Source organism: Archocentrus centrarchus, unplaced genomic scaffold (genome assembly GCF_007364275.1).
Source record: "Archocentrus centrarchus isolate MPI-CPG fArcCen1 unplaced genomic scaffold, fArcCen1 scaffold_50_ctg1, whole genome shotgun sequence".
In the NCBI taxonomy this organism is placed as follows: domain Eukaryota; kingdom Metazoa; phylum Chordata; class Actinopteri; order Cichliformes; family Cichlidae; genus Archocentrus; species Archocentrus centrarchus.
In genome coordinates this window covers 1,521,626-1,539,493 of record NW_022060273.1, presented here as the reverse complement: position 1 = coordinate 1,539,493, position 17,868 = coordinate 1,521,626, and the positions used below count along the sequence as shown (strand labels likewise).

General features: G+C 43.5%; 1 protein-coding gene across 5 annotated transcripts in view; it reads right to left on the bottom strand.

Annotated features, from left to right (window-relative positions):
- hspa12a (heat shock protein 12A) overlaps positions 1-17,868 on the bottom strand; it is a 77,769-nt gene that overhangs the window by 6,211 nt on the left and 53,690 nt on the right. For 2 of the 5 annotated variants that reach the window (XM_030725230.1, XM_030725231.1), the window contains exons 7-12: positions 13,223-13,394; positions 13,047-13,055; positions 5,446-5,532; positions 3,692-3,796; positions 3,353-3,611; positions 1,151-1,254 (exon numbers count right to left, since the gene is read on the bottom strand). In XM_030725230.1, coding sequence (XP_030581090.1) covers positions 1,151-1,254; positions 3,353-3,611; positions 3,692-3,796; positions 5,446-5,532; positions 13,047-13,055; positions 13,223-13,394 — 736 coding nt within the window. The remainder of the gene's footprint in view (positions 1-1,150; positions 1,255-3,352; positions 3,612-3,691; positions 3,797-5,445; positions 5,533-13,046; positions 13,056-13,222; positions 13,395-17,868) is intronic. The other 3 variants (XM_030725232.1, XM_030725233.1, XM_030725234.1) reach the window with 2 other exon arrangements.

Here is a 17,868-nt window from a genome sequence, read left to right as displayed (position 1 = left end):
CTTGAAAGACCAGCATCCGCCACTGATATATATCCCCAAATCATAACAACAGTCACCTCAAGGCACTTTGTATTGTACGGTAAAGACCCTACAACAACACAACAACAACATTGGGCAGATCACTTAATGGATTCCACACTCTGGGCCTTAATGAACTTGTAGCAGTATCTTAATAGTGTTCTGTCAGTCTGGCTCATAATGTATGCTGTGTGAGGAGGCTTCAAGGGTCTCATTTGTTCAGTCTATTTTATGCTAAATTACTATATGAATATCCGTTAGTACTATCTGTGCTGAAGTTGGATGTTAACTAGGAGGTAGAGCAGGTCATCCAGTAATCAGAAGGTTGGCGGTTTGGTCCTTGGCTGCTCTAGTCTGCCTGCCAAAGTATCCCTGGGCAAGATACCGAACCCCCGAGTTGCTGCCTTTGTGTTCATCGGAGTGTGATTTTTAGATAGAAAGCTCTTGGATGTAGAAAGTGCTTGTATGAATGTGTATGAATGGGTGAATGAGACATGCTCTATCAAGTGCTTTAAGTGCTCATGTAGAGTAGAAAAGTGCTATATAAGAACCAGTCCATTTACCATGTAAGCAGTAGGGTGTAAATGAATGCACTCTTCCATATTCATACTTCTGAGGGAGCCGTCACCATAATTTCTTTAGTTGGAAAATATTGTTAGCTTTTTAGAGACTATCTTTAAAGGCAAGTAAGAAATATGGTTTATTACCTAAGCAAACCAATTAAAATCCAAGCAGGCCCATCCATGCTCAACAAATATGACCTACTTTCATGTTTCATGTGGAAGCTATGAATTATATAGTTTGTCTGGTTTTAGGGAGCGACCAGCCATGTCCTTTTCTAACTGAGCAACAAAAACACGTTGCTTAGGATGTTACTGAGCCCAATCGAGATTTTTGATGTTTGCTGTCACTCATGACAATTAGAACACTGAATACTTATGTATTATACTGTACATGTACTTTCTTTCCCCCTTTAGTCACATGTGAGTAATGGCTATGTCTTAAAAGTTTTATTATAGTTTTACTGCAAAGCCAAAAATGGCAAATTATTAATATTTTACTTGCAGCTTGCTTAAACCTAAGGTGAGTGATATGTGGTTGTCCATGCGTAGGTGTTATGAATGTAGCTTACTGAGATGTTGGATAATGTGGTCTATGGTGGGCTTAAAGAGGGAATTCATAGCATCTGGGCTCATCCGCAGCATCCCTTGAGATGACCATTTAACAAAGTCCACACTGGAAAGAAGAGGAGAAAATCTGTTACATCCACTGTATTCATTTCAGTTTAATAGATAATTATAATTTTCTGACTATCGTCTGCAATTAGCATGGAGTAATAAAATCAAGCAGTGTAGTGAAGTAACAAGTATAAGTGTGTAAGCATTGTGTCAGATTTCACAATATGTCAAAGCTTTGCCAAGTTACATTTATAAATGATAGCAAAAAATATATGTGATCAAGACTATTCCACAGTCTTCATATCACTTTTATTACTGGCTCAGCTAACCTCAGAACTCTGACTGATGTCACAAAATACCCCCAAACAAAAAAGAATAGGTGCTATGCATCTCAGAAAAGCAAAGGTGGGCAGTCAAATTGCGCAGTGCCATGAACTGCAAAGAAGGATTTGGAAAATCCTACACCCTTCCCAAGTGTGACTGAGAAGCTTTTTGGTACCGCCAGTCATTCAGACACGGCTGTGTGGAGCTTGTTTCTAATTGTCCTGTTTCACATTTTTTCTTTTTAACCAAGGTACAGGTAAAGTCCCTTGATTCCCAATGTGGTCAGACAGTACATCTTGTGGAGTCCACAAGACAATATTTTTTCACACATTAATTCAAACTATTTTCAGTTTAGTCAAACAGCCTAAGAACCCCCCCCCCCCACCCCCCACACACACACACACAGCATTTTAATGCTAGATAAGTGGAGAGTTGTGTTTTTACAATCCAACAACAACCTGACATTCTCTTTGCATCCTCATGAACAATTGAGTCCAACACTAAGAAAGGAATTCAGCTGACCAAAATGAGCAAATTAACATTAACTCTTTAAGTAATAAGATGACATCCCAAAAGTTGTACTATTTGGAGTCTCTAATCACACCCTCTGGGGTGGTTGTGGCTCAGGAGGTCGAGCAGGTCATCTACTAATTGTAAGGTTGGTGGTTCAATGTGGTTTTAGTTCCAACCACACTTACACAATGGTGCCACTCTGACACCAACATCTTGGCAATAGAATAGAATGCGTTTATTGTCATTATACAGGATGTACAATGAGACTGGAATCTATGCAGGCTCGACAGAAAAATGAACAAGAATAAAAGTAATGTCAGCCAATCTGAAGCTTGATCCAGAGAGACCAGGACTCATTATGATCACTGCCATACATTTTTTTGGCAGGCTATTTCCCTCAGTCTTTCTCTGGAGAGTTAATCTGCTCTGATCCCGTGTGTGTAATTCATGTACAGTATGAACTCATAAGTGTGTGATCGCGTTGGCCCATCCCAAGATTTTCCAATACAAAGAGATAGTCTGAGTCCTTCCAGTTAGGCTTGGAGGAGCCTGGAGGCCACTGAGGGCTCACGTTTCAATAATATAAATGTATTTTAATGTTCCACACTGTGGGATACAGACATGAGATAGGACCATTAAAATCCAGACTCCATGGCGGGCTCAGAAGATCTAGTAGCACTCTAATGGCAGGATTTGAAAAGTTATATTACCATTTAAATCTTTTATTATTTAACACTGACATCTGACTCTGTGGTCTTTTATCAGGACGTGAGGTCTTTCATTTGCACAGTAAAAGCTGTCTTCCTTCAATTCAAATTCCACTGTAGATGCTACAGTAACATACTAAAAAAGAGGGGTGGGAAAAAAGGTATTCCCAGGGCTACATACCATAAGGTCATGAGGGGTCATGTAGTAGAAAACAATTATTTTTATGTGAAATTACATATGAAAAATAGAGAATTGAAGCAAACATGGTAATTTCTCAAGCAAAGTAATGCTTAAAAATATTTGTTCAGTGATGATAAATAATATACTGAGTACTGAGTGCAGCATGTCAGAGGTGCAGCAGCTCCAGTGCTCCATCTGTGTCTACACAGCTGAGTCTTTTGCCTTTTGCACAGCCAAATTCAATCGTAGTTACAGACATAGAACACACAGACACAAATTTAAATCATTGTGCATACTACTAGCTAATCTGGTGTCAAATTCACTTTTTCAAACAACAATACAGATGAATCTGAATCAAAAACAAATGGAAGAAAGCTTTATCGTGTCAAGATCGTACAGACACTGGGCCCTGGATTTCTGTTTACACTCACTTGCTTTTGCGCAGGGCGTGCTCCACACTGTGGCCCCTGAACTTCTTGTAGTAGTCGATGAAGGAGAAGGGTAGGTTAATATTGAGAGGGTTGGTTCTGTCAGGGGCTGCAGCTCTCTTTCGAGACTCAAATGCAATCATCAGATCCACCCAGGCAGCCGGCCTCTTTATCTTAAATTGGTCGATAAAATCCTGGCCAAAGATCTTACACAGCAGCTTCTCAAATTCATAGTCAATCCCAATGGAGCCATAGGGACCACCTGGGAAAAGAGGCAGTATGAATCACAAGTCTGAAGCTTTAGCTGCATAAAGCAAAGTGTTACCCTACACATTCATTTACCTGAGGCCTTGTAGAGCTCTTTTAGATGTCCCTCTGGAAGACGGATCTGATGGACAGTCAGGTCAACTGTTCCTCCACCACAGTCTACCACCACATAACGGTCACCTGCACAGAAAAGTGAACATGGGAGAAGTGTGCAGCAAGGTCAGGCACGAGGCAGATTATTTGTATGTTATGTGCATCCTTTCTAACAGAACTCTGCCATTTGCAGGATTAGTCTCAAGGGACGTGACTTTCTCTGACACTTCTGCTTCTTGAGCCAGGCCACAGAGAGTACTGCTGACCTACACCTTCTGTGAACTCAGTGCTGAGACAGTGGAGGAAGACAAAGTGGAAGGAGGCACAGATTTAACCAGTTCTTTAGGTGTAGGTGCAGCTAATAATTTTACTAGTGACTATAATAGTATTTTTATGCTAAAAGGAATTATATCATTGTAATAAATTCAGTTTAACATTTTTAATTAGAACTTTTAAAAAAGAAAGAAGGAGCTGGAACAGTACAGCCACTCAGTTTTTGCAGTGACAAACACAGGAACCAATGCACAGCTAGTTAGTAAAGCTTGTTAGCAGCAGAGTAAGAATCACGCCATTTAGTAGACTGATACTGTCAGTTGCAGGTAAGTGTTTCAGCTGTCCAGTGTTCAAGAGCAGACATGCTAATTAGCTATCTAGCCTGCAAATAAATTTTAAGAGCAGGTGTTCCAGTGGTTGGTGCTGGATTGATGTTGGGAGGAAGGCTCTGTTCTACTGTGATTGGTTGTTTGCTAGCCAGTCATGATGATCATGTGTTGCTTTATCGGAGTTGCTTATTTGCTGCTGATGGGTATCCTAAATGAGCCTTAAAAACCTCTGAAACGTGATTACCCATCTGAAAGCAAAAATGGTTTCAGCAGGTTCCACCAAAAAGGAATAGTTTGTAAAAATTCTGAAAATAAACTCAGAACTTAAAGTGGCGCCATAACATCACAGACCAAACCTCTATAAGATCAAGATCAAGTATTTTCAAAGCTTTTTTCAGAGTCTGCCTCTCTGCCTTATGCTACTGTTAAAGTTTTCATATCTGCAAGTATGTGGGGCCCATGGGGTCATCAGTGAGTGAACGCAAGGTTCTGGGTGCCCTCCAATTTTTGTGACATATGATACACCCCAAAAGGGAATACATACCAACTCCAAACAGATTTGAAAAGGGAATAACAAGAATGAGAGCCTAGGAGGCTCTCAGATACTGTCAGGTAACTGTTCATTCAGATATGACCAAAAACATAACAACCAATCACAGAATTGAGTCCCTTTGGCTGGTTTAGAGTCTGGAAATGAGCTCATTTATGAAATGGCAAAATGGCAAACTATGTCATTGTTTAGGTGGTTCCATAGTATAATAGTTTACATATTTACTTAGCAAGCAAAAGGTTGCTGGTTCAGTTCCGAGCCACAGACACACATGCAGTGGTCCCATGTAGACAAGGGAGCAACTGAAATAAACTTAAACTATGCCAATGGTTGACATTTATATCTATGACTGAATACTTGAGCTGGAAATATTAGGTCCAGGATCTTGGTTTCCTAAAAAAAAAAAAAAAAAAAAAAAAATCAATCTGTTCTACCTTAACCAAAATCACCATAACAAAAAAAACAACCTAAATCTAGTACCTAATATGACAGAATGGCAGTACAGGAAACAGCAAAAGGAGGCAACCTAAGGGAAGAAGAAAGGGAAAGCAAAACAGATGAGTAAAAGAAGAGAAAGACTCTACCTTCTTCCAGCTCCGACCAAAGCTCCCCTATGACATTTTCCACCAAAAAGGTGCGGCTCTGCCGGTTGCGCCGAACATGCTCCTTAGCTGGTTGTTAACAGAAAGAGAGTGTTCTGGTGAGTGTGATAAAGGCATGAAGCTCTGCTATGAGTAGTTGTGGGGCTCATATACAGTAGAGTGTGAGGCAAGCAGCAGGCTGAGGTGAATACACATCCATACCGTGAGCAAGATTTTCCTGTAGACCTATTCAATCTGTAGAGGATCTTTTCAAGAATAGTTTAATCAAAGTAAATATTAAATGAGCACTACATATGTACAGTCACTTCAGAATGCATCTGGCATGGTGTGGTTGGCAGCACGGCTGCAGGGGACGGGGTAGTTCAGTGGGTTCAGGGGGCGGTGGTCTGGCTGACTCAACTGGCCAGCATCAACTAATTGTGTCTCTCCCTATATATGCACACCAGGACAAGGAGAGAGGAGAAGGAGACTGAAGCTGGCAGCAGAGAGGCAGCTGCAAGGGACTGAAGCTGGCAATGCAGAAGTGTTGTGAAATAAACATACAGTATAAAGAATGTTGTGGTTCTCCAAGGAGACCACTATGATCAAACTGCGGAGGCATATATCAGGGAAATGATATAAAACTATTTTTCAAGCCTTTATTCCTAGAAGCACAGTGACCTAACAACTTAGAACTGGAAAAACTTAGAAACCACCAGGATTCTTCTTTGAGCTAGCTCTCTAGCCACAGTAACCAAGAGCCTCAGAAGTCTCTGAGTAAAAGAGACATGAAGGACACTTGGAGTTTGTCGGCTGGCATTTAAATGACTCTAAGACCATGAAAAAAAGGTTTTCGTCTTATGAAACACACTGTAAACTATGTCTGGTAGACACCAGCTCCGCTGATCATCAGGCTAATATCATCCTAATGGGAAGCATAGAAGCATAGTGGCAGATACATCAAGGAATGGGGATGCTTCCCAGCAGCCAGGGCAGGGACACTGGTCAGAATTAAAAGGAGATAAATACAGAGACAGCACTCCAAAACGCATTGACGTGAACTGGAACCATGGTTTACCTTTCAGCAGCACAGTGAACCAAAGCAAACAGCCAAGAAGATGCAGACATGGCTACAGTCCAAGTCTCACACTACTGTCCTTGTGTTTCACAGACAAAACCCACACTTGAACGCAATGTAAAATTTGTCAAAGCGATGTCATTGATCAAAGACGGCAGTTCACAGACACAAACAGCACCTAATCTTACACAGCCTAAAACCATCTGCCAGGTCAGAACCCAGGTATTCAGATGCTATAGATCCCTATAAAAGAACATTCAAAGCTGCTGCAAAAAGCAGGTAATGTTTATCAGTTATTTACTAAGCTGTTTAATTTTTTTTTTTTTTTGTAAATATGTTTTTGGTTTGCATATTAATTTAAAAAAAAAAAGAAACAACAAGAGCATAGCATAGTGGGGCAAAATATGCTCATCACACTGTATTAACCCAGTTCACTGTCACATGAAAAGCAAAGATTTAAATAATAATTATAATTTAATAATAATTATTTGACCTTGACTTTTGACCTCCAGGAGTTGATCTCTGCATAACATCTTGATAAAGAGAATAATAATGCAAAGTTTCATGAAAATCCTTCAAACTATTTCTTAGATATAAAGTGGACATGAAAAAACCATGACCCCCAGGAGTTGATCACTCCATATCATCTTGATATAGTTCACTAGTAAACTTCAGTGCAACAGTGACCTTGATCTTGACCTCAGTGACCCCATATACAAAACAGCTCACACCCTGGCTTTGAACTGTTTGACCTGCTGCCCTCTGGCAGGAGCTACAGGTGCATCAAAGCCAGAACAAACAGACTCAAGAACAGTTTCTTCACCAGAGCAATCACCACCCTGAACTCACACACTCACCCACTGTAACTGTGCAATACCCACATCTCTGTGCTATATTATATTATTCACACTGAACAATATCTATCACTCCTATATTGCACAATATCCAATATTAATTCACCAAGTGCAATATATTTTTATACATTCTGTTTTATTTTCTGTATATTTTTTAGAAGTTCTATTTTATATTTTATAAAGTGTGACTTTCTATTGCATGGCACTGAACAGGAGTGGCCCTCCAATCTCATTGTACCTTCTGTATAATGACATTAAAGGCATTCTATTCTATTCTAATCCTAACCTTGCTTTGGTCAAAGCTTTCTACCCATGAAGTTTGGTAAGTGTAGGGGACACAGTTTTCAATTTTTCTATTTTTAGTAAGTTACCTTGATCTTGACCCCAATGACCCCATATACAGTTCAATGTTCATTCATGAACAAAAAAGTAATTTTGCCCTGATCAGTGTTTTTTATGAACATTCACCATAACCTTAAATTTTTAGACATTACCAGAGGAGGCTCATGTGAGAATGCAGGTGTCCAGTGCAGTCAAAGTGGTAATTAAAAAGTCTTCAACCTAAAAGTCTCCGTGATGTCTGATTGCACTGAAGTGCACTGATTTGAGAAAAGGACAGGTAAAATTTGCTTAATTTACAGCTACATTTTTTTTGTTTTTGTGTTTTTTTAATGTATGATTTAACATCAGTGTCTGGTTCATCATACTAGGTTTGCTTGTTCCAGTTAAGTTTTTAAATTTTTGTTAGTTCAGCTTTCATTAATTTTAGTGTTTGCTTTAGTTTAGTGTAATTGTAACAGTAATGGGTTTGAGACATCCAAGTCATAATAAACCAAATTTTCAAAGACTAAAATCCTAAATTTTCAAAAAAATGCAGGCAAAAAGTCTTTTTAGTTATCGAACAACCACAGTCTTCTACTCTAGGCTGTTGTGGTAGAGATGAAGCCACGTGACCTCCGGTGGATTGGGGAATAGCACAGACCTGGCACAGGTTTCTGTATTGTTTCCCCTCTTACACAAGGGAAATGATGCAGACTTCAACTTGTGTTGTGCATTTGTGAGGTCAGAGACTGATGTTGGATGAGAAGGCCTGGATCTCAGTTTCTGCTCTAACTCATACAAAAGCTGTTTTGTCGAGTTGAGGTCAGGACTCTGAGCAGGCCAGTCAAGTTCTTCCACACCAAACTTGCTCATCCATGTCTTCATGGACCTGCTTTGTGGACTGGTGGCAGTCACGTTGGAAAAAAAAGGGGCCATCCCCAAACTGTTCCCACAAAGTTGGGAGCATGAAATTGTCCCAGATGTCTTGTTATGCTGAAGCATTAAGAGTTCCTTTCTCTGGAACTAAGGGGCTGAGCCCAACTCCTAAGAAACACCCCCACACTTTAATCTCCAGTCCACCAAATTTTACATTTGGCACAATGCAGTCAGAGAGGTACCGTCCTCTTGGGAATCACCAAACCCAGACTTGTCCATCGGCTGCCTGCCAGACGGAGATGTGTGATTCATCACTCCAGAGAACATGTTTCCATTGCTCTAGATTCCAGTGGAGGTGTGCTCTACACCACTGCATCCAACGCTTTGCATTGCACTTGGTGATGTAAGGCTTGGACGCAGCTGCTTGGCCATGAAAACCCATTTCATGAAGCTCTCTCTGCACTGTTCTTGAGCTAATCTGAAGGCCACATGAAGTTTGGAGGTCTGTAGTGACTGACTCTACAAATGTTGGTGACCTATGTGCACAAAACTAAAACACAAACTAAGATAAAGGTTACCAAAGATTACCAAAATAAAACAGGAAATAACTAAACAGGGGAACATCACAGACTTGACAATACACAGGGAACAGCGAGGAGGCAGGGTAAACTGAAAGGAGGAATAACAGTTACTAAAGCAAAAGAACAAAGCCGAAAAACAGAACAAAGAAACAACCTTAAGATAACTAATCAATAAAAATTAGAAGTGTAAAACTCAACAACCCAGTAACCATGACAATTATCTGATATGTTTTCTATGTACTATTGTGTATAAAAAACAGGTTTATGAGATTTGAAAATTGTCGTGTTCTGGTTTAGTTACATTTTACACAGCATCCCACCTTTTTGGGCATTGAGGTTATAATAGGATGTGTTTGTTTTATTAAAAATATTTGGTCTTGTGCACTTATATAAAAGTGATCTTCAAAAGAGCACAACTTGAGCAACCACATTCTCATCCAAGGGTAAACAAAAGAACCAAAAAAAAAAAAAAAATCAAATGGAAACAATAAGCAAGGCTAACTTTCCTTTAAAATGGCTGTATGATCATTTGTTTGCATGCTACTTAACAAAAAGACTGTGTGTTTACAAAGATTAGACTGATAAACCCTGTAAATCCTCATTTTTGTTTTGTGGTGATGAATGATGATAATGATGAACAAATGCTTTGCACCAAAAGAAAAATTAAAGATGTGATTAAAGAAGGAAAGATAGGTATTTGCTTTTGCTGCTTCTTATGTGTCAGGGTTTCATTTTTGGCTTGGCTGAAATTGTTAAATTTTTACTTTCCATCATTGGTACAGTGCTTGATAGGCCAAGATTGATGAGACACAATGAAGTTATGACTTATAGTGCCGAAGAATCTTTAATTATGCCGGCAAGAATACACTGACATTGTTCACATGGGCAGTGACAGTGTGACCTGGAGGGGTGTAACTGGGAGGAATGGCCTGCCCAACCTGATACTGAATGGCGTTTTGTTGTTGAACCTCTGTGCTAACCACAGTTTTTCCATAATTAACACCATGTTCAAATATAAGGTTGTCCCTAAGTGCACATGGCACCATGACACCCTCGGCCTAAGGTCGATGATTTATTTTGTAATTTCATCATCATATGTTCTGGACACTTGGGTGAAGAGAGGAGCAGAGCTGTCAACTGGTGGTGAGTCAGATCAGGTGGTGGCAGAGAATGCTGGACAGGCCTGTTGCACACAAATGGATAGTGAGGGTACACTGGGAAAGTCTGGCAGCAGCTCTGGTCCATGAGACCTTTAATTCCTACTCAAAGTAAAGCTTAGACAGCATTCCAAATGATGCTGTGGACACTGAGTATGAATGGACCATGTTGTGCATCTCCATTCTGAGGTGGATATGTGGAGCTGTGGCTGCAAGGTGGTTGGTACTTGCAGCAGTAATCTCTGAACCAGATAACCACCTGGTCTGATGGTCATTGCTCAGACAACCATCCCTTTACCGCAGGTAAAGGGAGCTGTCAAGCTGAAAAAGGCGGCCTATCTTGCTTGGTTAGCTCGTAGGATGTGAGAGGCAGCTGATAGGTACTGGCAGGCCAAGCAGAATGCAGTCAAGAAAACAACTTGGGTGTGGGAGGAGTTTGGTGAGGCCATGGAGCAAGACTTTCAGTTATCCTCTAAGTGATTCTAGCAAACTGTTAGACAACTCAGGAGGGGGAAGCGGATTCCTGTCCACACTGTACATAGTGGAGACAGGACTTTGCTAGCCTCAACTGAGGACATAGTCAGGTGGTGGAAGGAATACTTTGAGGATCTCCTCAATGGCACTGACCAGAAATCTGTAGTGGAAGTAGAGTCCGGGGATAAGGGACATGATTCACACATCACTGGGGTTGAGGTCATCTCCTTAGCGCTAGGGCTCCTGGGGTGGATGAGATTCACCCTGAGGTTCTTAAGGCCAATCAGTCTACATGTGCTTTGTGGACTTGGATAAACATTCAAGCTTGTCCCTGAGGGTATCCTGTGGGGGAGTACTTCAGGAATACAGGTTATCGGGCTTTTGTTGTTGCAAGCTATCTGGTCCCTATACAACCGTTGCTAGAGCTTGGTCTGAATTGCCAGTAATAAGTCTAACTCATTTTTGGTGGGTGTTTTTTGGCTGGGCTTTGTCACCAATTCTGTTCATAATTTCTATCGACAGAATTTCTTGGCACAGCCAAGGGGTGGAGAGTGTCTGTTTTTGTGGGCTCAGAATCTCGTCTCTGCTTTTTGCAGATGATGTGGTTTTATTGGCTTCATTGAGCAATGACCATCAGCTCACACTGGGATGGTTTGCAGCAGAGTGTGAAGCAGCTGAGATGGGAATTAGCAACTCAAAGTCCAAGGCCATGGCCCTTAGTTGAAAAAGTGTGGAGTGCTCACTCTGGGTCAGGAACATGTTTTTACCTAAGAGCCCAAGTTTAAGTATCTCGGGGTCTTGTTCATGAGTAAGATGAGAGTGGCGTGGGAGATTAACATACAGACTGGCATAGTGTTAGCAGTGATGCAGACACTGTATCAGTCTATTACCGGTCAATCTACATTCCTACCCTCACCTATGTCACCCTCACCTCTGGGTGGTGACCAAAGAAAAGAGACTGTGCAAACAAGCAGCGAAAATGAGCTTCTTCCTAAGGGTGGCTTGGTTCAGCCTTAATGAGGAGCTCGGCCACTTGGGAAACAGTGATCTAGCAATCTAGTCGACACTATTTGTGGTAATGGTGAACAGTGCCGATACCAAACCGGTAAATTCTCAGCCCGGCATGACAATACCTCAGCCCGGCACAGCACCGGGCAAACAACCACTGGCTACAATGCTGGGAGGGGTTTGGAGTAGAGCTGCTGCTCCTCCACACTGAAAGGAGCCCAAGTGAAATGGTTCGGGCATCTGACTAGGATACCTCCCAGGCACCTGCTAGGTGAGGTGTTCCAGGCATATCCCACCAGGAGTGGGCCAGCTGAGAGATTACATCTCTTGGCTGGCTTGGGAATGCCTTGGAGTCCCGCCAGAAGAGCTGGAGGAGGTGGCCAGAGAGAGGGAGGTCTGGGCATAACTGTTTACACTGCTGCCCCCATGACCTAGATAAGTGGCATAAAATGGACGGACAGATTCAGTGCATTTATATAGTGCCAAATAACAACAAACAGTTGCCTCAAGGTACTTTATATTGTAAGGTGAAGACCCTACAATAATACAGAGAAAACCCAACAATCAAAATGCAAGCACTTGGTGGCAGTGAGAAGGAAAAACTCCCTTTTAACAGGAAGAAACCTCCAGCAGAACCAGGCTCAGGGAGAACCAGTGACCAGATGTGGCTGAGGGTAGGCAGAACAAAAGACATGCTGTGGAAGAGAGCTAGAGCTTAATAATAACCAATGATTAAATGCAGAGTTGTGCATAAACAGAGAGTGAAAAGAGGTGAGTGACAAAGAAATACTCAGCCATCATGGGAACCCCTCTAGCAGGGAGGGTTCAGGGTCACCTGATCTAACCCTAACTATAAGCTTGATATAAGTTTTAAGCCTAATCTTACAAATAGAGAGGGTGCCTGTCTCCCAAATTCAAACTGGGAGCTAGGTCCAATGTAGAGGGATCTGATAGCTTAAATAAACCTGCAGTCGGAAACCAAAGTGCTATGTCAGGATAATAAGGTAGTAAGACATCTTTAAGATAAGATAGAACCTGACTGTTCAAGACCTTGTATGTGAGAAAAAGGAATTTAAATTCAATTCTAGATTTAACAGGGACCCAAGAAGAAATATGCTCTCTGTTTCTAGTCCCTGTCATTATTCTAGCTGCAGCATTAAGAAGCTGTTTAGTATAAGAACAATTCTCAGAGAAGAAGCAAAAGCAAGGAGAAATGTGCCAGTGTTTCTCATGCCTTTAAAACGTTTAATATTACCTGGTGACACTGTGAAAAAAATCACAACATTGAACAGGAAGGCAAAGGTTATGTTATTATGCCAGTAATAATGTTGCCATAGGAAGTCAAACACTAAACATGAATATATGTATGCTGAATGAAAGCATGGTCACAGTGTCAGAACAACAGTTTATGTCAGTGTTGATGGGACATACCTTGGCTCATTCCACTCCCCACATTGTCAGTGGGGCTGAAGCCGTTCTGTGTGGTTTGTGTGCCCAGGTCCACCATTTGGTGGAGGCGGAGCTTGCGGCAATAGATTGATGCTGCTTCAGGTTCTAAGGCAATGATCAGCTGCTCAGGGTTTTCACGGGGTACCAAACCAGACTACATAAGGGCAGAATACAGACAAGAAAATAGGCTTCAGCTGTAAAATAACAAGAAAATATTTGTAATTTTGACTTTTCAACTAACTTCTTCCACATGAAGTCTGCACCAAGGTACTATGCTTGCTGAAATAATAGTCACAGCTGTCCAGGTTGTACCTCTTTCACCCTATGACAGCTGGGATAGGTTCCAGCCTCCTGCAACCCTGTTAAGTGGAAGAAAATGGCTGGATGCTGCACGGATATAATAAATCATTATCATTTATGACTACTTTTCAATTATTTAATGTACAATCTCACAAGGTCTGTTGTGCTTTATTCAGCTGTCACAATGAAAACATTTTTTTTTTACATGTAAATACTGAATAGTAAAGATGTCTAATCTGTGAAAAATATATAGCCATAGTGTTGCTATGGGACAACTACAGAAAATAAGTAATATTTTCTATAACTATAATTATCTATTGTACTAAAATAACCAGGTGTGCTGGTAAAAAGACCGGGATTTATGCAGCGCTTTTGTAGCCACTCAAAGCCCTTGTTTACAATACATTACAATAGTGTAGTGCATTCTCTCCTTCACACATATAGCATTTGTTGCACGCGCACACACACACACACACACTCTCTCACACACACACACACACACACACACACACACACACACACACACACACACACACACACACACACACACACACACAGTGTAAAGGTTTCGCTCATCTTGCTTGACCTTGCTAGTATCTCTTGTGTGTTCCTGTGTCTCCGGTTCATTACTTGTTGCTGCAGCTAGAGTACTGACAGGGACTAGAAGGAGAGCATATCTCTCCTATACTGGCTTCTCTTCATTGGCTCCCTGTTAAATCCCGAACTGAATTTAAAATCCTTCTCCTCACATACAAGGTCTTGACTAATCAGGCCCCATCTTATCTTAAAGACCTCATAGTCCCATATCATGCCTATAGAGCACTTCGCTCTCAGACTGCTGGCTGACTTGTGGTTCCTCGGATACTTAAGAGTAGAATGGGAGGCAGAGCACCTCCCAGCTTGGATTCGGGAGACAGACACCCTCTCTGTTTTTAAGATTAGGCTTAAAATTTTCCTTTTTGATAAAGCTTATAGTTAGAGCTGGATCAGCTGAACCCTCCCTTAGTTACACTGTAATAGGCCTAGGGTGCTGGGGTTCCCATAATGCACTGAGTTTTTCTTCATTCACCTCTTTTCAGTCTCCCTCTGTTTATACACCACTCTGCATAACCTCTGGCTCTCTTCCACAGCATGTCCTTTGTCCTGTCTCCGTCCCCTCACCCCCAACTGGTCACAGCAGACGGCTGCCCCTCCCTGAGCCTGGTTCTGCTGGAGGTTTCTTCCTGTTAAGAGGGAGTTTTTCCTTCCCACTGTCACCAAGTGCTGCTCATAGGAGATTGTCTGTTGGGGGTTCTCTCTAATATTGTAGGGTCTTTTACCTTACAATATAAAGCACCTTGACTCTTGTTGTTAATTGGAGCTCTACAAATAAAAATGAACTGAATTTAATTGAATTAAAAAACAAACAATCACTTTTCTTCTGACTACAGTGGTCCTAATCTGAATACAATAAAATCCTACTGAACCACTTTTTCTGCTTACAGGGTGTCACAAACCAAGGAATAAAATGAATGTAAAGAACATATAGTGTAATGATGATACAACAGCGCAACCAAGAGTCAAGAATATGCCATGATTAATGCAAAATATTAGTTATGATAAAAAGCTGTGATCAATAGTGGCTGGGGAAGAATTAGGGTTGCATTGTAACCACCTCTTCCGTGAATTGTGTGTCCCAGTGATTCCAGGAGCTATGTTGCCCGGGGGCTTGTCCCCCTGGTAGGATCTCCCATGGCAAACTGGTTCTGGGTGAGGGTCCAGACAAAGAGCGGTTCAGAAGACCCCTATGACTGTAACAGCAAGGGAACAGTTTACCCTGCCCGGGATAGGGTTACCGGGGCCCCACCCTGGAGCCAGGCCTGGGGAGGCAGCTTGAGGGAGAGCGTCTGGTGGCCGGGCATTAGCCCGTGGTGATCAGCCGGGTGCAGCCTGAAGAGGTTACATGGGCCCGCCCTCCTGTAGGCCCACTGCCCGCAGGAGGAGTTGCAGGGGTCGGGTACAATGTGTGTCGGGTGGTGGCCAAGGGCGGAGGCCCTGGCGGACCGATCCCTGGCTATCAAGACTGGCTATTGGGACATGGAATGTCACCTCTCTGGTGGGGAAGGAGCCTGAGCTAGTGCGTGAGGTTGAGAGATACCAGACAGATATAGTTGGGCTCACCTCAACGCATGGCCTGGGCTCTGGAACCAGTCTCCTGGAGAAGGGCTGGACTCTGTTCAAGTCTGGAGTTGCCCTCGGTGAGAGGCGGCGAGCTGGGGTGGGTATTCTTGTATCCCCCCGGCTTGCTGCCTGTACGTCGGAGTTTTTACCGGTGAACGAGAGGGTAGTTTCCCTGCGCCTTCGGGCTGGGGAACGGGTCCTGACTGTTGTTTCCGCTTATGTGCCGAATGACAGTTCAGAGTACCCACCCATTTTTGGAGTCGCTGGGCGGAGTGCTGGAGAGTGCTCCATCTGGGGACTACATAGTCTTGCTGGGAGATTTCAATGCTCATGTGGGCAATGACAGTGAGACCTGGAGGGGCGTGATTGGGAGGAACGGCCTGCCCGATCTGAACCCGAATGGTGTTTTGTTGTTGGACTTCTGTGCAAACCACAGTTTGTCCATAACGAACACTATGTTCGAACATAAGGATGTCCATAAGTGCACATGGCACCAGGACACCTTAGGTCGCAGGTCGATGATCGATTTTGTAATCGTATCATCAGATCTGCGGCCGTATGTTCTGGACACTCGGGTGAAGAGAGGAGCTGAGCTGTCAACTGATCACCACCTGGTGGTGAGTTGGATCACGTGGCGGGGGAAGATGCTGGACAGACCTGGCACACCTAAACGTATTGTGAGGGTGCGCTGGGAACGCCTGGCAGAAGCCCCAGTCCGGGAGATCTTCAACTCGCACCTCCGGCAGAACATCGACAACATTCCGAGGGAGGCTGCGGACATTGAATCCAAATTGACCATGTTCCGCACCTCCATTGTTGAGGCTGCTGCTCAGAGCTGTGGCTGCAAGGTGGTTGGTGCCTGTCGTAGTGGTAACCCCTGAACCAGATGGTGGTCACCGGAGGTGAAGGGAGCCATCAAGCTGAAGAAAGAGTCCTATCTGGCTTGGTTAGCCTGTGGGACTTCGGAGGCAGCTGACAGGTATCGGCAGGCCAAGCGGAATGCAGCTCGGGCAGTGGCCGAAGCAAAAACCCGGGTATGGGAGGAGTTCGGTGAGGCTATCGAAAAAGACTTTCGGACGGCATCGAAGTGATTCTGGTAAACCGTCAGGCGACTCAGGAGGGGAAAGCAGTGCCCCACTCACACGGTTTATAGTGCGGGTGGGGTGCTGCTGACTTCAACTGAGGCTATAGTCGGACGGTGGAAGGAATACTTCTAGGACCTCCTGAACCCCACTGACACGCCTTCTGTAGTGGAAGCAGAGTCTGGGGACAAGGGAGATGACTTGACCATCACTGGGGGTGACGTCACTGAGGTAGTTAAACAACTCCTTGGTGGCAGGCCCCCTGGGGTGGACGAGATTCGCCCTTAGTTCCTGAAGGCTCTGGATGTTGTAGGTCTGTCTTAGTTGACACGCCTCTGCAACATCGCGTGGAGATCTGGGGCAGTGCCATTGGATTGGCAGGCCAGGGTGGTGGTCCCCATCTTTAAGAAGGGAGACCGGAGGGTGTGCTCCAACGTAGTCAGGTTGCGGAAGGCTTCTTCCTTGGTGGCCTCAGAGTCTCATCTCTGCTCTCTGCAGATGATGCGGTCCTGCTGGCTTCATCAGGGGGTGGCCTCCAGCTCGCAGTGGAACGATTCGTAGCCGAGTGTGAAGCGGCCGGCATGAGAATCAGCACTTTTAAGTCTGAGGCCATGGTCCTCAGCCGGAAAAGGGTGGAGTGCCCTCTCAGGCTAAGGAACGAGTCCTTGCCCCAAGTAGAGGAGTTCAAGTATCTCGGGGTCTTGTTCACGAGTGATGGGAGAAGGGAGCGGGAGATCGACAGACGGATCTGGGCTGCTTCTGCAGTGATGCAGATGCTGCACCGGTCTGTCGTGGTGAAGAGGGAGCTTAGTGTAAAAGCGAACTTCTCGATTTACCGGTCGATCAACGTTCCTACCCTCACCTATGGTCACGAGCTTTTGGTAGTGACCGAAAGAATAAGATCGTGAATACAAGCAGCAGAAATAAGTTTCCTTCGAAGGGTGGCTGGCCTCTCCCTTAGAGATAAGGTGAGGAGTGCGGCCATCCGGGAGGGGCTCAGAGTAGAGCCGCTGCTCCTCCACATCGAAGGGAGCCAGTTGAGGTGGCTCGGGCATCTGATTAGGATGCCTCCTGGCCGCCTCTTGG